Below are 26661 nucleotides of genomic sequence, written 5' to 3' on the forward strand. Positions count from 1 at the left end.
GTTTAATTGCTTGTATTTTTCTCTAGACTGAGTGAGACATGAGTGGAGGGGACCTTGTCTGCTTGCCCATCAGTGTGTAGGCAATGCTTGGCATAGATGAGTTAACACATGTTTGTTAAAAACTCATATTCATGCTTAATAATGATTTACATTTTATAAACTTTTTATCTCATTTCATCCTTATAGTAAATCTATGATGTGGTATCATCCATTCTTGTCTTTCAGATACAGAAACTCTGAGAAGGTGTTAATTAACCTATCCAAGCTCACCTAGCCAGTAAATGGCAGAGCCAGTACTTGAACCCAGGTTGTTGAAGTCCAAGTTCAGTGCTATTACCATTACATCACTGCTGGCTTTGTTTGGTTACATAATACATGAAGGTATTGAGCAAGTCATCAGGGGAGTGAAATGACCAGAGCTTTCCCTTCAGGAGAATTAATATGGCAAAGAGAAGACTCTGAACCATGGTAAAGGCAGTTTGGGGAATAAGAGATGAGGTGGGGAGTGGGAGAAGAAGAGCTACGTGTGAGAGATAAAGAAATGAATGTTGGAACAAAAACTCAGAACTAAAGGCTGTGCTTTGGGGGCCATCTATGGTTTGAGGTCAGAAAGGAGAAGAGCCAAAAATAATACAAAAAAAGGAACCATGAGTAATGTAGGAAAATAGTGAAAATTCATTATCATAGAAGCCCATGGAAGTGAGAATGCAAAGAAAATGTAATTAACAATGGCAAATACAATTTATCAGAAAAAAAGGAGATTACAAGAAAACTTTCTGGGTTTGACTAGAAAATAGACTATTGAGAGCTTAGAATAAGAGACATCTATAAAATATTCAGGCAAGAGCATGAGACAAGCAAATTGAAGCAAGAAAGAACTGATTGAAGAATTTTGGCAGTTTGTTTATTCATTAATCAGTTGATAGATACTTGGGTTGTTTACAGATTCTGGCTATCATGAATAAAAGTGCTATGAACATTCACGTAAAAGTCATTATGAACTTACAAGTTATCGTTTTTCATGGGTACTTAGGAGAGGAATTGCTAGGTGGTATGGTAAATGTATATTTATAAGGAACTGCCAAACTGTTTTCTAAAGTTGTACTATTTTGCATTTCTGGCAGCAATGTATGGTAAACATTTCAGTTGCTATACCTCCTCTCCAACACTTAGTATTATCAGTCTTCTAAATTTTAACTTTGATAGTGAACGTGAGCAGTATCTCCCTATGGTTTTAATTTGTATTTCCCTGTTGACTAATGATACTGATCATCATTTCATGCGTTTGATATGCAACTTCTTTGGTGAAGTGTCTGTTCAAATCTTTTGCTCAGTTTTAATTCTTGTTTTCTTCTTATGAGTTCCTTATGAATTATGATATATAAATATATATTCAGTTTGTAATGATTTACAAATATTTTTGTGTGTGGCTTCCTTTTAACACTTAACAGTGTCTTAATAGCAGTAGTTTTTTGTTTTATTTTTTGAGACAGGGTCTTCCTCTGTCATTTGGGTTGTCTGGAGAGCAGTGGCACAATCACAGCTCACTGCAGCCTCGACCTCCTGGGCTCAGGTGTTCCTTCCACCTCAGGCTCCCAAGTAACTGGGACTAGAGGCAAGCACCACCACACCTAGCTAACTTTTAAATTTTTTGTAGAGATGGGGTCTCACTATGTTACCCAAGTTGGTCTCAAACTCCTGGGCTCAAGTGATCTGCCCACCTTGGCCTCCCAAAGTGCTAAGATTACAACTCTGAACTTTTGTGCCTGCCTAGTTTTTAATTTCTATGATGTTCAGTTTACCACTATTTCCTTTATAAAAAGGAAACCATAAGGTTTGTGCTTTTTGTGTCCTAAGAAATTTTTGCCTAAACTCGAGGTCATAAATATTTTCTCCTAGAAGTTGTATAGATTTCAGCTTTTACATTTAGGCCTATAGTCCATTTTGAATTAATTTTTCTATGCAGTTAAACTAAGTGTTGAGGTTCTTTTTTCTGTCCCTTCACATATGAATGTCTAATTATTCTAGCACTACTTATTAGAAAGATTAACCTTTCTTCACTGAATCAGCATGGCAACTTTGATGTGCTATTCTTTACAGTTTTTTTGTTTGTTTGTTTGTTTTTCCACTTGAGGTTTACTGAGCTTCTTAGATCTGTGGATTTATAACTTTCACCAAGTTTGGACATTTTCCTGTTACTCCTACAAAGATGTTTTTTGCCCTCAGCTTCTTTTTTTAGACTCCAATTCCATGAATTTTAGACCACTTAATATTGTTTCACAGTTCACTGATGCTCTTGTTACTTAATCCTCTTTTCTCTCTGTGATTCATTAATTTATAGTTTCTATTGTTATGCCTTCAAGTTCACCACCTTTTCCTCTGCACTATCTAATCTACTGTCAGTCCCTAGTAGTAGCTTTTTTTTTTTTTTTTTTGAGATGGAGTCTTGCTCTGCCTCGACTTACTGCAACCTCTGCCTCCCAGGTTTAAGCAATTCTGCTTCAGCCTCCAGAGTAGCTGGAATTACAGGCACCAGTCACCGCCACCACACCTGGCTAAGTTTTGTGTATTTTAGTAGAGATGGGGTTTCACCATGTTAGCCAAGCTGGTCTGGAACTCCTGACTTGATGTGGTCCACCTGGCTCGGCCTCCCACAGGCGTGAGCCACTGTGCCAGTTCCCTTGTAGTATATTTTTTATTTAGGATATTGCATTTTTCATCTTTAGAAGTTCCATTTACATTTTAAAAAAATCTCTTCCATTTATCTCTTCCACATATTCATGTTCTTGAACATATGGAGTATATTTATAGATGATCTAATGTCCGGGTTTGCTAATTCTACCAGCTGTGTCATTTCTGGGTGTTTTTATTAATCAATTTCTCTTTTGGTTAGGAGTCATATTTTCATGCCTTATATTTTTTTATTAAACATTATGCATTGTGAATTTTATGTTCTTGCTTGACATATTTCTCTAAAAAGGGTTAGACATTGTTTTAACATGTAGTTAACTTATTTGAGATCATGTTCATCTCTTTGAAAACCGCTGTAAATTTGTATTAGGGTGAAGCCAGTTTTGCCTTTATTTTAGGGCTAATTTAACCCTATTACAAAGGTTTTCTGAGGACTCTACCAGATACCTGTAAATTATGAGGCCTTCCCAGTCTGCAAGGTGAGAAGGGAAACTATTCCCAGCCTTGTGGGAATACTAAGAATGATCCAACCACTACTTCTGACAGTTTTTTCTTCACTCTTTAAGAGTTTACCTCACACACATGCAGCTTAGTATTCAGCCAAAAACTTGAGGAGAGCTTTGTGTACAGACTTCTGGACTTCTCTTATGTAGCTTGCTCCTCCCCAGTATTCTACCCAACAAATTCTAGCTGCCCTGGCCTCCCTGAGCACTCATCTCTGTCTCCTCAACTCAGTGGACCCACTGGACTCTGGGTTCTCCTTCCTATGTGGTGGCTTAGAAATGTCCCATCAGCAAATTGGGACAATGGTAGGGATCGTCATGTTTGTTTCTCCTTTCTCAGAGCACGGTCTTGCGCTGCCTGTTGCCAATGGTTAAAAACAATTGTATCATAGTTTTTTTGGGTTTCTTTCTTAAGCTGTGTGTGTGTAGAGGGGAAAGAAGGCGGGGGCAGTCATTCCTGCAGCAGTGAATCCTTCAGGAGCAGAGCAGAAATCTCATTTCAAATTGATAAGTTTTAAGAGGTTGGAACTTCTGGAGTGTCAGGAGTGAGTCAAAAGGAAAAATCAATCTGATTTTAAGAAGATTAGTTTGAATACTTAAATGTAATGATTCTTTCTTTCTTATTCCTTCCTTACTCCATCTCCCCTTCTTCCTTAATGGGGAGAAAATTCTACTTGAGATTTATTTTCCTTTAAGCAAATGAAAGTTGCAAGAATTGCTTCCTATATAATTTGTTGTATTAGGAGGTATGCACAGTATATAAATAGCAGAAACTATAGTTCCTTTTTTCCCTCTGAAGTAAATGAAAATTATAACAGCTCTGGGTAGATATTTCACTTCTTGTGTTAAAAGCTCCTAGACTTTCATTTTGGCCCTGCTGTCATTCAACAGGATCAGAACAAAGCTATGCATACTCTTCCATTAATCAGTCAATTAACTGTAATGTCAAGGTACTTTGATGCAGAATGTAAAATTCTGTGCATAGTAAATTTTCCCGAGGCAGGACAAAAGAAATATTCTTATATATAAAGTGTATTAAAAGACATTAGAAGAGTCATCTAGGTTGTCTAATTTACCTACAAAACCTGGTCACACTAGGAAAATGATAAACCATGAACACATAGTTGTGAACATCCAGAATAATTTTTTAAGTCTACCTAACTATATCTACATTTCTATTAACACAGTTTTTTTCTTTATCCTCCTCTTTAAGAGTAAGGACGCCTCTTCAGCTGTAACGAGACCAAATGCTAGTGAACTTATCCATGGTAACGAAAGCTTTTAGCCACTTTTTCATGTTAAAGTCATTAAAATTGTTTTAATATGCTGTTTATCTCCTCAGTTAATGTTCCTTATAAAAATGTATATGTGTGTGAATATATATATATATAAATTCATATTATATATGTTAAAAAATAAACACATTCCCTCACTGGGTGCTACCGAAAACCACCACCACAGTTGGCAATTAGCTTGATGTTAAAACTAATTGAGTTTCTTGTTGAACATGTGTGTGCCTACTGGGGATTTCCAAAATGCAAACTTAGACTAAACTGTGCTTTTAATTTTTTCATTCAAGAACCTTTATCAGGAGCAACCCCAATGTGCTGATTAAGGTTTAAAAAAATTTCAAGCTTTAAACCCTGTTACCCTGGTGGAGAGATCCTGGCTACCAAACAGACTTCAAAGGGACCTCCAACTTGCTCTAACCACAGACAAATATTTGCTGTTACTCCAGTACTAGGCAGCATAGGGCCACTTTGTCCTTCACGTGTAGGAGACCTTGAGGATAAGTATTAACCACCATCATGAAAGGTTTTCTCAGTAGAGACGAATCTCACATATCTTTTCCCATTAAGTTTTAGTCTGAAGTATGAGGACTAGCAGCAAGAGTGGAATTAAGAACTAAAAGCCGAGTTAGAAGAAAAGCCTTGCAGAAACAAAGACCAGCAATTGGCTTTAAAAGTAAAACGCAGACATTATTCTCTCTGCTTTCCCCGACACAAAATGAAGTACCATCAGTTCAACTGAAAGACAGGTGAGTCTAATTCACATAATTCATATAGGGACAGAAAACAGTAAATGCTATGAAATTAGTGTATGTTTCCTTCTGCTCACAGACTAGAGATTTATGTAGGAGAGCTGAAAGTACAGAATTTTTCAGGATGTTTAAGCTATTTGGCTTACAGATCAAGAAAGCTCACAGCAGAAATTCTGGGCTCAAAAGAGAAATTGGCCAACAAAGTCAATCTCATTTTGGCTTCTAAAACTGTTTCTTTCCCATACATATAGATAAGAAAAGGGCGGTTGTAACATGAATCGATTGCAAATGTGGCTTATATAAATTCTGACTGTCTCTCTCATCAGTGTCATTTTTATTTTTAAATAATGACAAAGCCATAATTAAGTAAAAATCCCAAGCCTCTGTGACCTTAAGTCTTTTCACAAAGAAATAACTGTTTATTAATTCAAACTTTACTTATTGAGGAAATGCATTGTATCAGGCATTGAGTTAGGTAGTCTGGATACAAAAATGGATACATTAATAATGCATAAGATTCCAATTATCCCCTAATTTTTGAAAATTGATCTCTATCAAAAATAGTGTTAGAAAACAGCTCAAAGTTTTTAATAATCAGAAGAGAACTTGAGGCCACTTAACTCAAATTTCTCAATGCAAGACATTCCTCTATAATGGCTGATACCCATTCATTCCCTACTAGCTCCTAACAGCCTCACCAGGCAGCATGTTTCAGTTTTAGAAAGGTCTAATTATAGAACAGTTCTTCTGTGTTAAGCTAGAGTCTGTTCTCTGTAACTCCTAATATTGGCCTTGGAGCTATACAAAGTCTATTTTATCTTCTATATGGAGGTCCTTCAAATATTTAAGGGCAGCCATCAACTTTTATTCTCCAGGTAAATTATCTATCATGTCTTATATCACATAGTTTCCACACCATTTACCACTCTTGCTGAGTAGCAAATGACCTCTTTGTAACTTGTAAACTCATGTTACTAATGATGGTATTTTCTAGACATTTTCCTCTCCATGATGCCAAGTAAATTCTAGCCTCTATTTCTGAACCTTTCTTTGTCCAGTTTTATTTTGAGATGGAGTCTCGCTCTGTTGCCAGGCCGGAGTGCAGTGGTGCAACCTCAGCTCACTGCAACCTCCACCTCCCAGATTCAAGCAGTTCTCCTGCCTCAGCCTCCGGAGTAGCTGGGACTATAGGTGCCCACCACCACGCCCAGCTAATTTTTGTATTTTTAGTAGAGACAGGGTTTCATCATGTTGATCAGGAGGGTCTCAATCTCTTTACTTCATGATCTGCCACCTCGGCCTCCCAAAGTGCTGTAATTGTAGGTGTGAGCCACTGCACCTGGCCCCAATTTTATTTTTTTTAATCCAAATAAATTTGAAAGATTTTTCCATAATGTAATATTCAGATTTTAAAAGACCTATAGTACTTTCAACACAGCTGTCAAGAAGAAATGCAACTGAGTGGAGACAGGGGCATGAAAGAGAAAAATACGTTTTTATGAGACCTATTATTAAATAGCCTCTTGAGCACTCACTTCCAACCATGGTAAAAGTGGAATGCAAGATTGAAGTTCCAATGTCATTATTCTTGGAGGTGAGAGGGGGCAGGAAAGAGTAACTTCCCCATCTGAATTCGAGGGTTATGATATGACTGGAATATTTCCATAACGTCTGTCATTGCACTATTTAGTTCATGAGAAAATAATATTTCTGGTTATATGCCAATGAAACTGACAGGCAGACTAGTAGTCAAGGCTGAGGTCACAGAGGGGCGGGGCTGTGGAGAGCCACGGCAGTAAAACATGTAACCGTACCTTAAGCAGCTGAAGTGATGCAGGAGGCTGGCTGGAAACTGAGCGGGAGAGTAAGATGGCTTTGAGGATGACAGCACTTGGAGTCAGCTCTATAAGTAACAGACCCTCTTGGCTACACTCACAACACCTGCCAGACCATCTAGAAGTAGCTAACTGCTTTCTTAAGTGGGCTTTTAAAGGAGGGGAGTTGGCTGGGTGCAGGGCTCACACCTGTAATCCCAGCATTTTGGGAGGCCAAAGCCAGCAGATCACCTGAGGTCAGGAGTTTGGGAACAGCCTGGCCAACATGGTAAAACCCCATCTCTACTAAAAACATAAATTTTAGCTGGGCGTGGTGGCAGGTGCCTGTAATCCCAGCTACTCAGGAGGTTGAGGCATGAGAATCACCTGAACCCAGGAGGTGGCGGTTACAGTGAGCTGAGATCACACATACACTCTATTGCCCAGTTTGGGCAATAGAGCAAGACTCTGTTAAAAAAAAAAAAAGAAGGAGAGCTAAAAAAAGAAGCAGAAACAATACATCATTGAACTCCTGGCTGTGACTTTCTACCTGTTCTTGGTGCATGTTTTATAAAGTTCTTGGAAAACCAGTGTGTGTGAGTTCTGATTACATTACTCCAAATTGAGAATCTTTTACAGGACCTAAGAGAGACTTTTAAAAGCATATTAACCTGTCATATAAAATCATGAAGAGTGTCCATCCCTAATAAAATAATAAAGGCAAGTCACAGGAGGGCTAGAAATCTAACTGGTTCACTCACTCTAAGTTCACTGTAAAGCAAACTCTTAACAGAATCACTTGGAAATTCCTTCATGAGTCTGAAATACCACACAGACGTAGGTGGATACATTTCTTTCAGTTTTGATAAGGCATTTTACTTTAAGCTCATACTTGTATCTTACCATAAGATTGCTGTCTAAAAATACCTTTAGAAACATAGTTCCTTATCTTGTACTTGACATTCATAACACGGTTTAAAAAGAATTTGTAAAGTCTCAATAAAGACGTCAAACTAAATATGGAATGAATAGACATGAATTGTTCTTCACACCTCTGATTTGTTCACTTTTCTCTAAATCTAACTCCCACTCTATTTTTGCCTGTCTAGGAGATGACTGGGCTACTGCTTTAATGAAAAGATACAATTCTTGTGTTCGCTTTGTCTACTATTAAATGCCCAAGACTCATGTTCTCTAATTCAATGACTGTAAACAAAAAAATGCAGGCCCTTAACGGTCTTGGAGACATTGACAGTTGACCAAAATTAGTACAGGGAGTCCCTAACTTACAACTGGTTTGTGCTCTAAAGATGTATTTGCAGGCAGTTGTCTGGGCTTTAGAAGGCATTTGATGTCTATTTTGTTTACTACCATATCTTCAGAGCCTGGGAAGGTGCTAGACACATAGGGGCACCCACATATTTGCTGAGTGACAGGATGAACTGACCCTAAAAGTCCACTTCACTAATAATGTAATAGAATTATATGATTATTAATAATAGCACTTATATAGTACTTGGCCATTTATAAAATGCATTTATATATGTCTTATCTTATTCTTTCTCACATTGATCCAACTTACAAAAGAATACTCCAAGGCCCCTAAAATACAAAGACAGCCTTTTAGGCTACATTCGAGATTTGAGTGTGCAATGAGAGAGATGGAACTAGACAGATAATAGTGGAAATGGAGAACCAGCTCAAGAGCTAGCACCACCAGAGCCTGGTGACAGATGAGAGCACAACTCCTGCATTCATACTGCCATATTGTGTCTGGTATAAATATAAATGAAATGTCATCCATTAATACAAAGCAGAGACTCAGAAAGACTCAGGGACTCCTTTCCTTTTTCTTCTGCCATCCTTTTCTCTGGCAGGTAAGTGACATCCTTATGTTTGGTGGCTAAAAATGGCAGCTCCTCTTACAGTAGCAACAAATAAGACCCCTAAAAGAGTTGCACCAAAATTATGGGCCCCTGCCTAGCTAGCTGGAAGACTCATTGATCTAACTAAGCAGTGTCCAACACAAGCCCTCTTCTACTGGAGTCATTGGATGACTCTTCTTAGGTCATAATCTGTATTCAGAGTTAAATGGGACGTTCAAGGGTCTTGACCTAAGCCTCTGAATCTGGACATGAATCCTCTCTGTACCCTTTGTCACTGTGGATCATTCAGCTTTTGCAGAAACACTTCATGGGATGAGAAACTGAAGGGAATTCATTTGGTCTTCGGAAACATCTAGTTTTTTAGAAAGTTCTTTGGTCATACTCTTGCCTTTTGAAAGCATCAGAGCCCACTTAATCCCTCTTCAAACATCTAAAGAATGCTAGCAATTCCTGAACATCCATAAATCCTCTCATAAGTGAAATATCCCAAGTTAATTGTTTATTATATAACGAGGTTTCTCATTGATCTCACCAGTTCTGCTCAGCTTTCTCTAAAAGGGAATATCTTGACCTGAGCATAATAATCTAGCTGTGCTTGCCTAGATGGGAAGACAGAAGGGCTATTCTCTTCTTTTGTTGGGAGGATTATTCTTCCATGAACGTAGCCTAAAATTGCATTTGCTTTTTTGGCAGTCATGATACACGGTTGACTCACGTTTATTACAGTCAACTAAAACCTTCAGGTCTTTTCACATGAACAGCTGATAAGTCACACCTCTCTGGTGTAGCACAGCTGATTTTTGAAAAAAGGAATTTATATTTACCACTGTTGAATCTCATCCATTTCACTCAAGAGCCTTTCACACTGTCCCCTGAGTATTCTTTCTTAAACAGGTCTGATTATGTTATCTCTACTCAGAAGAACTGTTGATGGATCTCCACTACCCACAGGACTGAGTCCAAACTGCTCCCCGTGGAGCACCCAGGGCTAGCTGCATCTCCCTCCATCTCCCTTTCTTACCCACCCCCACCCCCCAACCACTCTCAGGAGTGGCTTTCCTTACACAGGTGCACTTACCTTTCAATTATTACCCATCCTTTAAGAGACAGCAATTTAAAAGTCCCAAACAGACCGTGAACTCCTTAAAGACAGGAATATACTACAATGAGGTGCAGGTAATAGGGAAGAGGCACAGCTCGGAAATTTCTCACACAAAAAAAGTTTATTTTGTTTATTTTGGCAAGGAAAATAATATTTAAATCTCTCTCACCAAAGAAAGTTTTCTCCCCCCCCTTAAAACTTCTGGTTGGTGAGATCCTATGGCATGTGTGTTCATTTCTCAGGTAAAACATGGCTAAAAGCTTACGGAGCAAGTGGAAAAGAAAGATGCTCGCTGAAAAGAGAAAAAAGAATGCCCCAAAGGAGCTCAGCAGGCTTAGAAGTATTCTCAAACTAGACGGTGATTTTTTTTTTTTTTTTTTTGCTTGAGACGGAGTTTCACTCTTGTTACCCAGGCTGGAGTGCAATGGCGCGATCTCGGCTCACCGCAACCTCCGCCTCCTGGGTTCAGGCAATTCTCCTGCCTCAGCCTCCTGAGTAGCTGGGATTACAGGCACGCGCCACCATGCCCAGCTAATGTTTTGTATTTTTAGTAGAGACGGGGTTTCACCATGTTGACCAGGATGGTTTCGATCTCTTGACCTCGTGATCCACCCGCCTCGGCCTCCCTAAGTGCTGGGATTACAGGCTTGAGCCACCGCGCCCGGCCAACGGTGATGTTTTAATGAAAGATGCTCGAGAGATGGCAACTGCGGTGGTACCCAAACCCAAACATGCCAAGAGAAAATGCAATGTGGGGTAAAAGATGAAAAAGATGACATGAAAATGGAGACTGATATTCAGAGAAACAAAAAGACTCTTCTAGACCAGAATGGGCAGTACCCAATATGGATGAACCAAAGGCAAAGAAAAAGGCTTAAGGCAAAGCGAGAGAGACAAATGGGAAAGTACAGCAAAAGCAGTGAACGTGGCAAAGGGTTTGGCCTGGTAGAATCTTAAAACCTTGGAAAATGCCACATGGGACACATGATGGATTAGAATGTATACACATGTATACTTTGATTTCAACTCTCACCAAATGAAAACTATTTGTTTTCCTATTCTAACTTGGACTTTTTTCTTCGATTCAAGCCCAGCATAACTCAAGTTTGTTTTGGGAATTTGAATAAAATACTTTGTTTCATACCAAAAAAAAAAAGTTTTCTCCCCCAACTAGTTTCTCCTCCCAGCTCCAAAAACTCAGGTGAATTGGATGTAGCTTATCAGTGCTTGTGGAGAGAAAGTAACAAGCTTGGCGGTTTGTCCCAGTAAGCCAAATAGCTGCACAAGCTTGTCCACAGTGTCACAAGGTGATTGTTTTGCAGAATCACAATACAACCACCCTTGCAACCAATTCAGCATTGTGACAAAGAGCCCAGCCGGGAGCATGAGGCACCCTTCCCAATCATTTCCCATGATATTGATGAAAAACTAAACAACTCCCCCAAGTGAACCTTCAGCTACACCTTGCACTGTTTTCCAAGAGGTGGTGATAGATTTATACCTTTCCATCTAAATGGGAACCCTCTTTGTGCCAGGCCTTCACAGACTGGGAATAGAGGCTGTCGTTTGGGTTAGCAGAGGGAGGGAACCCATGACATTGTCCTTGTTGAGAAATCACGCTGATCAATTGCCTGCCCGAGGATCTGTCATCCTAAATGGCTAACTTAGGAGACACTTAGCAAGTCATCTGTCAAACACACTGTTTACTATGTCTGCACATCCCATATTCTGCCATAAAAGTGCTTTAAACCATAAGAAGCAGTATAAAGTTGTCATCAGTAACAATAACAACAATAGTGCAAGAGTTGGTGACTTGATCAATATCTATTGAATATGTCAGGCAGCAGGTGAGATGCTAAGGCAGTGTTTTCCAAGTATGGTCTGGGCTACCTTAGGGAGCTCACTAAAGAATGTGATAAGTGCTATGGCAGAGGTGAATGTAGGATACTGTGGGTGTACACATGTGACACACGTGTATGCAGCAGCTAACCCAGAATCTTGACACAAGATGAAGTTAAAGCTAATTCCTTAAGGATAGCTGGGAATTATCTAGTCATTTCTTCATCCACCCCAAAAATATTTGAGTGACTTAATTAACTTAAATGAGAGGCAGGACTAGGGAGGAGATCAGAAAAGGAAAGCCCTTCCCCCGCCCTCAGCCAAGGAGGGTCAGATGGTGAGAAAGAACTTGGCATCTGAGAGCAACCCAAGCAGCTCAACACATCCAGCTAGAGGCTACAGCTCAGGGGGCAGGGATGAGACAAGAGGCCAGGGGGCACTCAGATAGGGCCTAGCAAGTCACATCCAAGAATGTGGACTTTGGCTGGGCGCAGTGGCTCACGCCTGTAATACCAGCACTTTGGGAGGCAGAGGCAGGTGAATCATGAGGTCAGGAGATCAAGACCATCCTGGTCAACATGGTGGAACCCTGTCTCTACTAAAAATACAAAAATTAGCCAGGCATGGGGGCGTGTACCTGTAGTCCCAGCTACTCAGGAGGCTGAGGCAAGAGAATTGCATGAACCTGGGAGGCGGAGGCTGCAGTGAGTTGAAATCGCACCACTGCACTCCAGCCTGGGCGACAGAACGAGACTCTGCCTAAAAAAAAAAAAGAGGCTGGGCATGGTGGCTCAAGCCTATAATCCCAGCACTTTGGGAGGCTGAGGCGGGCGAATCACGAGGTCAAGAGATCGAGACCATCCTGGCCAACATGGTGAAACCCCGTCTCTACTGAAAATACAAAAATTAGCTGGGCGTGGTGGCGTGCACCTGTGGTCCCAGCTACTCGGGAGGCTGAGGCAGGAGAATTGCTTGGACCCGGGAGGCGGAGGTTGCAGTGAGCCGAGACTGTGCCACTGCACTCCAGCCTGGTGCCTGGCGACAGAGTGAGACTGTCTCAAAAAAAAAAAAAAAGAAGAATGTGGACTTCATGATAATGCAATTGGAGAGTCATTGAAAAGTTTTAAGCAAGGAAGTAACATCTTGTACTTTTAAAAGATCCTTCAGGGCCAGGCATGGTGGCTCACGCCTGAAATCCCAGCACTCTGGGAGGCTGAGACGGGTGGATTGCCTAAGCTCAGGAGTTCGAGGCCAGCTTGGGCAACACAGTGAAATCTTGTCTCTACTAAAATACAAAAAATTAGCCGCGCGTGGGGGTGTGTGCCTGTAGTCCCAGCTACTCAGGAGGCTGAGGCAGGAAAATTGCAAGAACCTGGGAGGTGGAGGTTGCTGTGAGCCAAGATCGCACCACTGCATTCCAGCCTGGGCAACAGAGCAAGACTCCATCTCAAAAAAAAAAAAAAAAAAAAAAGATCCTTCAGAATGCAGTATAGAGAATAAATTGGGGAGCAAGTGAGACAGAACAGAACATTCTGCAGAATGCTGCAATTACACAGAAGGAAAATACGGGTGGTTTGCTCTAGGAGAGTAGCTATAGGGATGGAGAGAGGCATACCTACTAAAGAGACCCTAGTAGCAGAATGGGACAGGACCTGGTGGATGATCAAAGCTGCCTGAAGGAGAAAAAGGAATTGAGAGCAACTCTCAGCTTTTCACTTTGATGGGCTTCTCTGGGTTAGACAGCAATGCCATTTGTACATCTATTTTCTCTGTGAAGCAGGAGGCAAGCTCTTTAGCTGAGTGAGCAGGAGGTTTGCGGAGGAGGCTTAGAGAGACGAGAGAAGCTTTGAAAGAGTCTCTGCAGGGATGAAAGAGAGCTGAAGAGAAAGACTTCCAGGGAAGTTTGAGGGCAAAATTGAGATGGGAAAAACATAAAGGCATCTCTCAGTATGACTCTGCTGTTATTTTCTGCAGTAGAGTTCAGCGGTCTAGTCGAAGGAGCAAGAAGGTGAACGGTGAGATTGAGCTAGGATTGGGATGCAATGGAAGGACAAGGGAGCAGTGGAATTGAGAGAACTGATAGAAGATTCCAGAGAGAAAATTGTGGAGGCAGGCTAAGTGTCATGTCCATTTTTACTGACAAATAGGAGCCAGAGCAGAGATAAAATAAGTGGTCTACTGGGACATAACTAGATGCTTTGAGGAAAGAAGTCTTAAAAGAAAAACTTCAGCTGAATTAGATTGAAAGGAGTTTAATTGGGCAATGAATGGCTCTCGAATTGGGCAGCCCCCAGAATCACAGCAGATTCAAAGGGACTCCAGCGAAGCCACGTGGTGGCAGAAGATTTATAGACAAAAAAAAAAAAGAAAACAAGAAAGGATATAATGTACAGAAATTGGAAGTGAGGTACAGCACAGCTGGATTGGTTACAGGTTGGCATTTGCCTTATTTGAACACAGTTCGAACATTCAGCAGTGTATGAATGGTTGAAGTATGGACGCTGGATTGGTGAAGACTCAGCTGTTGTTACAGGCACATACTCCCAAGTTAGGTTTTTGACTTTTTTATTTTTTGAGACGGAGTTTTACTCTTGCTGCCCAGGCTTGGAGTGCAATGGTGCAATCTCGGCTCACTGCAACCTCTGTCTCCCGGGTTCAAGCGATTTTCCTGCCTCAGCCTCTCGAGTAGCTGGGATTATAAGCATGCGCCAGCACACCCAGCTAATTTTTGTGTTTTTAGTAGAGACGGGGTTTTACCCGTTGGCCAGGCTGGTCTTGAACTTCTGACCTCAGGTGATTCACCCACCTCAGCCTCCCAAAGTACAGAGATTACAGGTATGAGTCACGGTGCCTGGCCAGCTTTCAATCTTGTCTACCTATTAAATTAGGTTACAGTTTGTCCACAAGGACTCAAATATAGAAGTACAGAGTCCTTCTCAGGCCATATTTAGTTTGCTTTAACAGAAGTGAAAATTAGAAAGAAAAATGGTCAGGAGTGAAAAATGGAAATGAGTGGAGCACATAAGAAGCAAGAAAGGTGGGATGTAGGGGCTGCCAATCACCTGGTTTTTGTCTCTGCAAACTACACTTTCTTACCCCAGTGGGCTTACATTCTTCTGAGCTTTGATGATCATCAGAGAGGGAGCTATGATTACAAAAGGATGAGTTTTGTACCCTTTGAATGTGTCAGGGTGGAGGGCAAGGATGAAGGTTCCTGGAGAGCGAGGTGCCCGGCTCTCCTGATGCAGCGCCAATTTGATGTGACCTCCATTTACCTTTACTTTTTATTTGGAGGTGGGGGTGGGGTCAGAGGCTATTTACTGGGACGCAGAATGTGAGAGAATTGTAGGCATCTGTTACAAAAAAACTGGTGGAAAACCTCAAGGACCTGAGAAAGTCTAGATTGGCTGAAATAAAAAGAAACAAAAGTCCTTGATGTAGATTAAACAGTGTAAGAAGGTGATCATATCATCTCTCTTCAATTCAACTTTAAAACAGAGAAGCCCTTTTCAGTAGCAGCCAGAAGACACAGTGTCAGCATGAATGAATATGATGTCACGTAAGAAGCATGTGAATATTTTTCGTAATTATTTTTTGTTTTAGGAGCTGGAATTATGAAGTGGACAGTAACATCAGCAAACATAGCAGAGGTCTGGGAAGACTTCTGCTCCTCTGCCAGAGGCAGGAATGGGAGGAAGAGAAGAGAAATCTGATATAGAAAGAAGGGTGTTATTTTGTTTTTGTTTGCTCATTAGCAAGAGAAACCATCCAGGAAAAGAATTTGTTTCTTAAAGATAAACTGGGTACATGCAAAATGCCCAGCACAGAAACTGTTGGATTCTATGGTGATCTCTAAATATGGTTTTCCCTTGTTCTCCCTAACAGAACAATTAAATATTAATATATTCAATATTAAAGATTCATAATATATATTTTTTAATTTTGCACACAAATGGAAAGCGTCAACGTGTAAACCCTTTTACTTAAATGGGATTGTCAAGGTAGATGCTGTCCATCAAATTCTGCGAATCAAATTTCATAACAAGCAGAAAAATGTGTGCAATGCTATATTTTAACTTGGCTTCCAATACTGTGATAGTCCAGTGGCATTCCAAAAAAATTGCTCTATAGCTGAAACTTTGAGAGTCAAAAAGGGTGAAAAGTTAGATAATTTCAACATGAATGGAATATGAGGCCCTTAAAATCTGAAGGTCTCTAAAATGGACATTTCTCTTTCAGCACAGCATTTTCAAAACCTTTTTCCTCCTTCAATATAGCATTCCAACTACTGCTCCCTCTCCCTTTTCCATCACCATTTGTTATCCAATTAGTGCTTTCCCTCCTCCCTGCTTGTTGTAGGTGATGTTTGGAAAATGTGAAGTTGCCGTTCCCGACTTCTCTCTCATCTGCCGTTTTAGATTTCGGCCTCCCCAACTTCTCTCTCACCACCATTCTGACTATGGTAACCCAACACAAATCAATTCATGTTGTTGCTTAATTGAACAACAGTTGGACCCATAAATTAGTGAGATTGGTTTTCTTTTTTTTAAGACAGGGTCTCACTCTGTTGCCCAGACTGGAGTGCAGTGGCGCGATCATGGTTCACTGCAGCTTCAACCTCTCTAGGCTCACGTGATCCTCCCACCTTAGCCTCCCAAGCTGCTAGGAGTACACATGTGTGCTACCACACCCAGTTAATTTTTGTATTGTTTGTAGACACGGGGTTTTGCCTTGTTGCCCAGGCTGGTCTCGAACTCCTGGGCTCAAGCAATCCACCCAGAATTAGTTGCGAAAGTGTTTTCAATAATGGCAGCATCAATGGACTACGTTTAATCCTCCCCTTGGCTCAGTTCTTAGAACTTTCTCTTTTTTAGTCCATACTCACTCCCTTAGCAATCTCATCCAGCTTCACAGTTTTAAATATCATCTCTACACTGCTGACTTCCAAACATATATTTGGTCCAGCCCTCTCTTCTGAACTCTAAACGCAGTGGCTTCCTCAGTATCTCCATTTGGATGTCTAATAAGCAACTCATGCTTAACCTGTCTGGAAATGAATTCCTGGTGTTCCTCTCTGAATCCATTCCCCTGCAAGTCTTCTCCATCTCAGTAAATGGCCATTGTATTCCTCCAGGTGCTCACACTAAAAACATACTTACTTCTTTCTCTTACACTCTACATCCAACCTGTCAGCAGATGCTGTTGGCTCTATCAACAAAATGGATCCAGATTCAACCACTTTTCACCATTTCCACTGCTGCCCTCTGTGCCATGCACCATTGGGTCTAGCGTGAATGATTGCAACAGGATTCTAAATGGTTCCCCTGCTTCTTCCCTTATCCTCCTTCCCTCTTTGGTCTTTTCTTACACAAGCCAGAGTGATCCTATTAGATAGATAACATCAGCCCACCACCTAAAATCTCCAATGGCTCTTTTTTTTTTTTTTTTTTTTTTGAGACGGAGTTTCACTCTTTTGCCCAGGCTAGAGTGAAGCAGCGCAATCTCAACTCATTTCATCCTCCACCCCTGGGTTCATGTGATTCTCGTGCCTCAGCCTCCCGAGTAGCTGGTATTACAGGCACCTGCCACCATGCCCGGCTAAATTTTGTATTTGTAGTAGAGACAGGGTTTCACCATGTTGGCTAGGTTGTCTCAAACTCCTGACCTCAGGTGATCCGCCTGCCTCAGCCTCCCAAAGTGCTAGGATTCCCATACCCGGCCTCCAATGGCTTCTAATATCATCCAGACTAAAAACAAATGACTTTATAAGTAAGCCCAGAATAACATATGGTTCAAATGGGGGCTTCTTTGAGGGAATGCTAAAAACAATGAACAGGATTGAATTGATCTAGGCCTAAATTTGGGTCATTCTGGGCACTTCTTTTTGAGGACCCACATGCCCACACCTCCCTATCACTCTGATCTCACCTACTCTGATCTTACTGCACCTGGCCCCTCAGCTTTGGTACCAGCCTTCTCGCAGTCTGGAAGATGCCAAGCAGACTTCCTTGAGGCCTTTGCTCTTCTCTAGGTATGTCTACATACCAGGCTGTTCTTGAACTCCTGACCTCATGATCCACCTGCCTTGGCCTTCCAAAGTGCTGGGATTATAGGCGGTGAGCCACCACACCCAGCAGTTTTTCTCTTTTTTAAAAAAATTTTGGGGCTGGACGTGGTGGCTCATGCCTGTAATCCAAGCACTTTGGAGGCCAAGGCATGCAAATCACCTGAGGTCGGGAGTTCAAGACCAGCCTGACCAACATGGTGAAACCCTGTCTTTATATATATATTAAAAAATTTTTTGGGGGGAGTTATAATAAAGCCTAATCACATAAATAATTTCAAGGCAAACTAATCATCCCAGCTCTGGAATAGGTCAGCTCCATAATTATAGCTATTATTTGACTGTGTTATTTCAGTTCCCTAGGTTTCAGTTTCTTTGTCTGTAAAACAGAGTTAATACTGGGGTTTAAGGAGCTTCTTGTGAGAATGAGGGATGCAGTGCACTGAGAGTACCTGGCTGGTGGGAAGGCTTCAATAGCTATTAGCAGCCATCATGACTTGTGACTACTGCTACTATGGAAACAGGCAAGAACAGATTTCTCCAATTGAAGACAAGCAGTTAACAAGTAGCCGGGCGTGGTGGTGCACACCTGTAGTCCCAGTTATTTGGGAGGCTGAGGCAGAGGAATTGCTTGAACTGGGGAGGCAGAGATTACAGTCAGCCGAGTCAGCCGAGATTGTAATAGAGATCTCCAGGCTGGCAATAGAGCGAGACTCTCTCTCGAAAAAGAAAAGAAAGCATTCCTACTCATACCTGACTTTGTTTTATCTTTTAAAAAATTCTAAATATTGCTTAACATATCATAAATGTAAAGCCCATAAGACCCCGATTAAGTAATTTATCATTTTCTGCACACTTGTGCCATACTGACTTTATCACAAGATATTGAAACTCAGCCCAATGTCCTAGAGACAAATGAGTACTTAGATCTTGAAAAGTGTATTATCTACACAATATTTTAGGGGGATTAAGCACGCACTATCTCATATAATTTAATGAATCAGTCCATAAATTACCATGTTTGCTCACTCATCCAGTAGGTTGTAAGGAGCGCGAAGGACAGGAATGTATAGAGTTTTTGTATCTTTCATGCTACTTGACTTGATGCAGAGGCATTTCAACATAGTATAGTGGAAATAGCACTGGGCTAGAAACACAGATTTCAGCTGAGTAATTGAAGACAAGCCACATAAACTGGGCTGCAGATTACTCATGAGTCATATTCTTTTCCATTAACAACATTTAGAATCCTTTTCCAATGCTCTCATTCTAAGGAACACTAGCAAAAGGGGTTTTTATCAATGCATGTTGTGTTCATTAATATCCAACATCATTTTCCCATATCTACCAGGTGAAAGAAATGTGACCCTTAATTGTAGGTTTTATTCACTCATGAAAACTTGCCGGGAACTCATAGTCCTTGTCACTGTCCTTTCTGTCAAACACAAATCCTTCAATCTGTTTTAAAAATAGCAAATCTGGGTGGGAGAAGGGCGAGCATCAGGAAGAATAGCTAATGAATGCTGGGCTTAATACCTCGGCAATAGGATGATCTGTGCAGCAGACCACTATGGCACACATTCACCTATGCAATGTAATAAACCTGCACGTCCTGCACATGTACCCCTGCGCTTAAAATAAAAGTTGGGAAAAAAATAAATTGTTAAGCTTGACTCTCTCATCTTACTATGTCACTTCTATTTTTCCATTTGTTTATGTTCCCCATTTCTTTTTCTGCTTTAATTGGATAAAATTAATTAATTTAAAAAATAGAAAAAATAAAAATAGCAAACCTTCCCCTGCCAGCGTTCCCCACCCCCGCCCCGTTTTGTTTTCTCTCCTTAGTATTTACCACACTCCAACATAACATGGATTTTACTTATTTGTTCTCTGTCTCCCCATCCCCACATTAGAATCTGAGTTTCATGGGTACAGAGATTTATATGTGTTGGGTTCACTGCCGTGTCTATGGCACCTGGAATGAGATCTGACACATAGCAGCTTGAAAATTATTTGAATAAATGGGCAAATAATTTAGTCATATGACACTATAGTGTGGGTTGGCCTTCCCACACTATAACTAGTCTCATATGACTACCAGCTCAGCTTCTCCATGTTAGCCAAGCTTTCTGATCCTCATCCCCTGCCCAAGGCTTATTCATTTCTCCTTGCTTGTCATATGACTCATTTATACATTCAGCTACAGATTTATTGACTGCCTACTGTGATCCAAGCAATGTGCTCGATGCTAGGGATATACATGTAAATAGAACTGACATAAGCCTTCCCCTCTTTAATAATCCTTTTCTTCTCTTGTTTTCTTTTTTTTGAGACAGAGCCTCACTCTGTTGCCCAGGCTGGAGTGCAGTGGAGTGATCTTGGCTCACTGCAGCCTCTGCCTCTCACGTTCAAGCAATTCTTGTGCCTCAACTTCCCGAGAAGCTAGGATTACAGGTGTGTGCCACCACACCTGGCTCTTTTTTTGTATTTTTAGTAGAGATGGGGGTTTCTCCATGTTAGCCAGGCTGGTCTTGAACTCCTGACCTCAGGTGATCTGCCTGCCTCAGCCTCCCAAAGTGCTGGGACTAGGCGTGAGCCACTGTGCCCAGCCTAGGAATCCTTTTCTATTCAAAGATTGCTTTGAGACCCAGCTACTCCCTGTGTTCTTGGCTGTCTCTGACTTTACAGTCCTGCCTTTGAATGGCACATTTTTGTAATGCCCTAGAGAAAAATTTAAAAATATATCTGTGTGCTTTGGTTGGTGGCTATCCAATTTTCAACAGAGTTCTTTTAATAGAGAGTTAATAGAGCAGGGAGCGAGTCATGCTCACTTCTAAGGAGACAATAACTACATCCCTTTAGAGTTGCTTTTAGGTCACTGGAACAGACGCTGTTTCCTAACAGTGATCATCGAAATTCTAGTTTCATGAGTCCTGACGGTTTGGGACCCGAGACAGTTTGCTATATCTTCCTACTTCCTTGTGTTTTCTGTACCCAGAGGTAATCTGAGAGTGGTTCTTTTACATCCCAAGAAAGCCTAATTAACCCATCATCTTTAGCCTCAAGGTTATTATTTTATCGCCTGCTCCAACTACATAGTAGACTGAGATCCTAATGGACGGTCTTGATATCCAAGGATGCCTAGCCCCAGGCCTGTCTGTGCCTTCACCAGGGCTTTGAGAGCACTTAAACCTCCACCTCAACATTTCCCACGCTGTGCTCTGTGGATCATCCGGGTCCTGAAAGAGAGCGACGAGTTCTGCAAAAAGAGGGTTTCATAGCCAAGTAAGTCCAGGAGTGTCACATCCTAGACCTCCCATTTGGGGGCACAGGGTACATAATGAGAATATTAGTGTATTTATAAATGTTTCAATTTGTTAAGCACAGTCAGTGTTTCCCAGCCTAAGCTGACAATGGGATCTGTTATCCTCAGTATACCACATCTCAGAGGACATTGCTGCTCAGGAGAAAACTGTTTGGCAGGTTCCATTTTACGTTCATGTCATATCCAAATGAATAGCAGCAAATGGCTTTAAGAGATTGAGGGAGGAGGGAGATATAAGATCTTCTTTGCCAGCAGTTCTTGGGGGTCACTAATAGAGGGAGAGAGCTTGATTTTATGGAACAAATGCTAGACTGAAGGTCAAAAGACTTGTGACTTAGTCCTAGCTCTGTCACATAACTAAGAGTATGTTGTTGGGCAAATCACTTTACTTCCAGCCTCAGTCTCATCTCCTGGGAAGGAGACACATTTTAGTATAGCTATACCCCATTCTTTGAAAGAGCTGGGCAGTTTAGGAGGTTTCTATAGAGCAGGCTCAATATCTATTTAAAAGGTGTTCTTTCTGGTTGAATTTTTGGGACCATGTTTTTAAAGTCCTTTTTTCGGGCTGGGCGCAGTGGCTCACACCTGTAATCCCAGCACTCTGGGAGGCCAAGGCCAGCAGATCACCTGAGGCCAGGAGTTTGAGACCAGCCTGCCCAACATGGCAAAACCCCATCTCTTCTAAAAATACAAAAAATTAGCTGGGCCTGGTGGCAGGCACCTGTAATCCCAGCTACTTGGGAGGCTGAGGCAGGAGAATTGCTTGAACTGGGACGTGGAGGTTGCAGTGAGTTGAGGCAGGAGAATCGCTTGAACTGGGAAGTGAAGATCGCACCACTGCACTCCAGCCTGGGCGACAAGAGCGAAATTCCATCTCAGAAAAAAAAAGTCCTTTTTTAGATGACGAGTGCCTTCTACTCTCTTGATAGAGGTATCTGGTTCTTTAGACATGAAGCTACAAGCTCTCAAAACCCAAAGCAGTATTTCTGAATGAATGCTGGAAACGAATTAAGTCTGGCATTTATTTATGTTAGCCTAATTGATAGGATGTTACCTAGAGAAGTCTTAAGTCTTCTATAGAATGGAGGAAAATATAGGTCTATAAAGTTACAAATAATCCAAATGAAATTTGAGACTTCTTATTTTTAAAGTAGATTGACTCGCTTCTTTTTCTGAGCACACAATTTTCAAAGATGGAAACTGATGACATGGAGTTGAAACTGCAAAATAAATTTGTAGGTCTGCACTGATTTATATTCTAACGTGACAGAGAAGAGGAAGGTAATAATCGTTTCTGGAAAGGCTTCCTGTGGTCTTTGAGTTAGAGATAGACTTTCTATTCTTTAACTCAGGAGAGAAGGATTAGTTCCCAAACCTGTCCTCTTAAAAGAAGAAATTCTATAATGACTTATTTACACTTTATACTTGCAAATAATGCTCTAGAGGGAACTAAGTCACACTTGATGCTTTTCTTATCATTAAAATATGTCTGCTGGAAAAAAAAAAAAACTACAATTAAGAACACTTACAAACTAGGTATAGAAGGTATCTGTACATTGAAATGACCTACATAAATGTTAGTCTCTCTCTCTTGGAATTTGATGTAAGCATTGATGACAGTAAACAGTTTGGTTTTAAAAAAAGACAAGATCGTACCTCCATATAGGTTAGTTCAATGTTACTACAGCCATCTCTAAATAATTGTTGGACTGTCGTAACAGATTTGCAATAAACTCAATGTGATATCTGCTAAATGAGTATGCCTGCCATCTGGTTACTAAAACTGTATTTTTGCAACCTCATAGATACACAACGCCCAGTAGCACTGAGATGTAGGGAGCTGATTATGAGCCTGTGGATCAATTCCAAAGCAATTCGAGAGTTCAAGACATTCATCTGTTTTCAACACAAAGTGTTCACATAACAAAACAACGAGTCTAACTTATCTGTGTCTTTCCTGTCCTCGTATCTTTAAAAATGTCCATCACGACAGGCTGCAAATGAGCTTACAATATTCAGCCAACTTTGTGGACCATGAGGAAGAATGGGAAACAATCACTATGCTGCTTGCACCACGTCCTACTTAGTTCTGGTGCCAGCGGCACTATTCTTGCACTATTCAAGGTGCAAACAGAAGAAGCAGCTGGATAATATGGCAAAAGTCTCCACGTATCTATGGTAGTAGGGAAAGGAGGTCCCAAACCGACCTTTCCACCAGGCCCCTGGCAAGCACCTCCCCATACTACACCAAAAGCAGAATTAGTAGCAATGAATACAGTGCCTGAGAGGGTCAACAATGCTGATTATATATCTGTGAAGTCTGAGAATAGTTGTATAAATGATGCTAGAGGAGTGATTATTCTAGTTTCTGCAGCCATTGTGATCCATGCTTTGGATGTATGCCTAATAGTGTGGGCTATTTCAACCTCGGTACATTAACATTTGGGGCTAATTTTTGGTAGGGGGTGGAGTGGGGAATGCTATTTTGAGCATTGTCTGAGAGTGAACATCATCGCTGGCCTCCACCCACTAGATGCTAGTGGTGTCCCTCTCCCTAGCAAAAATGTCTCTAGATATTGCCAAATGTCCCAATGTCCCCAGGGAAGAGGGGCCAAAAGTCACCCCTAGTTGAAAGCCACTTATCTAGTCTGTGTATTCATGACATGCACCAGAATTAGGTTGATTATACTGTTTTCTTTTTCCTGAATCAATATTTCTTCATCTACTTATTGAAGGTATTATATTCTCTTAACCTGCTTTTATTCAGTTTTCTCTGAATGTTCTCATACACCTGGGGGTTGGGAGTAAGCTTTCAAGGCACTGTTTACAATAGCAAAGACTTGGAACCAACCCAAATGTCCATCAGTGATAGGCTGGATAAAGAAAATGTGGCACATATACACCACAGAATACTATGCAGCCATAAAAAAGGATGAGTTCATGTCCTTTGCAGGGACATGGATGAAGCTGGAAACCATCATTCTCAGCAAACTGACACAAGAACAGAAAACCAAACTCACATATTCTCACTCACAAGTGGGTGTTGTGCAATGAGAACACAAGGACACAAGGAGGGGAACATCACACACTGGGGCCTGTCGGGGGGTGGGGGACCTAGGGGAGGGATAGCAGGGAGTCAGGGTATTGGGGAGGGATAACATTAGGAGAAATACCTAATGTAGATGACGAGGGAATGGATGCAGCAAACCACCTTGGCACATGTTTACCTACATAACAATCCTGCACGATCTGTAAATGTACCCCAGAACTTAAGGAAAAGCTAAAAAAGACCTGTTTCTCCCTTAGAGGAAGGGACCATTAAAGGGAAAACACTCCACATAGAAATTGGATCAGTAGCTAAGGAGGCTGTTTTACAGAATGAGTTTAAGATGGTCCTGGGTCCTTAAGCTGAAATTCATGTGTCTGTGAGCCCAGAAGAACCTTTGTATGTTAAAAGTAACTACTTTCATTTGTTTGCTACTCTCATACAAAAGTATCCTTCTGACAAATAGATTTTTTTTTCTTTCTTGGCTTTGTTTTTATTTACTTCCTATTTATATTAACAGTATCAGGAAGATACCCGTGCAGGCTCCAGGAACAGAATGTCTCAGTAACTTTTCCCCCTTCAGAAGCACATAGGTAGTCCCGAGAACTGAAGCAATGAGAAGCCTCTAGAGTGATGATTTGTGTCTGCTCTTTTTTATAATGTGAAAAATCTGAATCTTAGAATACTGATTTAAACCCAGCCAGTGGACGATCTGCTTGAAGCTACACATTCATACGTAAGGGTGAGAAATAATTTATGACAAATAAAGCTCATGAAAAATTCTAATTTCATTCATGTTGCTACAAGTATAGCTTCATGCTTAAAAAAAATGTGGGCTGGTAACATTTTTCTAACTTAGTTACAGTGTTAAACAGGTGCTCTTACCTCTCCTCCAGTGCATGGAAAAGGACTGGAGTATTTAGAAGTACAAATAGCTCCCTTCTTGACAACATCATCTTCCAGGCCAAATGTAGCGGAGCAGTTAGTTGCAAAGTACTTATAAGGCTTCCATGTTTTCCCAAAGTCCTGAGAGCGGTCCAGCACCATGGCAGCCGGCCTGGGGGACTTGAACACCATAATTAGGTGAGTGAAATAGAATTTGGCTTCCAGGTCTAACTGGATCTTTTCTCTGTGCACATCCTCTGCAGACTGCCACCATGTGCGAGGAAACCTGAAGGACGAGTCTGCCATGGCAGATGGCAGGTGGGCCAGGTGAGGATGGGCAGCATTGCACTTGTCACATTTGGGCTGCCGACAAGTCAGATCCGTGTTCTCACTGTAGAAGCAGTACAGTTCGGTAGCGTTCTGACCGCAGGTGGTGTCTGCCCAGAGTTTTCTCCCCAAAGCTAAATTTCCCATCCGAGGGTTGCAGGCTTTTTCACAGCGTCCAGCGACTCCACTCCGTCCTATGAAAGGGAAAGCATGCATGATGCAAGACACACCCATCTGAAAAGCTCTTTTGGCCACCTAGTCCATCAACAACCATCAAGGATTTCCCCAAAAGTGCTTGATACCTTCAGTAAATGGAAAATTCTACTATGCTCCACCATGTTCATGTTTGAGCATGAACACTATTCTGCATTCACAATGCATTCATATGTGTGTGTGTGTGTGTGTGTGTGTGTGTGTGTGTGTATGGCTTTTATGTTCAGATGTAAAATTCACATCAGAGAAACAAACACTTTAGGCAGAGGGCAGGAGGAGGGAAAGTAGAATGAGCAGGGTGAAGATTATTGGTCTAAAATTTTTCAAATACTTTGCCTTGTCAATGTCTTCTATATTTCAAATACATTGATTGGTTTTGGAAGTCAAGACTGTCGAAAAACCATAATGTTTTTAAGGCCATCTAAGTTAGTCTTTCAAATTCAATGTGAGTCCTTCACTGATTTAACATGTTTATTATGAGAATGCATTTAGAAGAAAATGTAGAATTCAATTTTCTTTATAATTTTAAGCCAGTGAAGGGATAAATTCCCTAGGAAAAGCAATATGAGATATTTCATAAATATACAATGGGTCCTCATCTAGGGGGAGGCAAAGCTGGAGATCACTGGAGCTCAGATGTGCACTATCAATTTCTAACATGACATAAACATAACTAAGAAAAAAGCCCTCTGAACTGCCAAATGGCAGAAAAGCTCATTTTACACTCTGTCTCTTGAGGGTTTCTACCTGTGACAGGTTATACAGTAGCTACCTGTTTGCTTAACAGGATAGTGTATGGCAGCCACTAACAGCACCTTTAAATATTATCTGCGAACTGAAACACCTTCTTTAAGAAACACACTCTTCCTCCCAAAGAAAGACCTGACAGACTTTAATGTTTTAAAATTAGTTAAAATGATAAACA

At 41.1% G+C, this 26661-nt stretch overlaps 1 protein-coding gene across 3 annotated transcripts in view; it reads right to left on the bottom strand.

Annotated features, from left to right (window-relative positions):
• NTN4 (netrin 4) overlaps positions 1-26661 on the bottom strand; it is a 123776-nt gene that overhangs the window by 94348 nt on the left and 2767 nt on the right. For all 3 annotated transcript variants that reach the window (XM_032298481.1, XM_032298473.1, XM_032298475.1), the window contains exon 2: positions 25197-25717. In XM_032298481.1, the coding sequence (XP_032154372.1) occupies positions 25197-25670 (474 nt within the window). In that variant the 5' untranslated portion in view covers positions 25671-25717. The remainder of the gene's footprint in view (positions 1-25196; positions 25718-26661) is intronic.

The sequence above is a fragment of the Sapajus apella genome, unplaced genomic scaffold (genome assembly GCF_009761245.1).
Source record: "Sapajus apella isolate SASKATOON/1434 unplaced genomic scaffold, GSC_monkey_1.0 scaffold2, whole genome shotgun sequence".
NCBI lineage: Eukaryota > Metazoa > Chordata > Mammalia > Primates > Cebidae > Sapajus > Sapajus apella.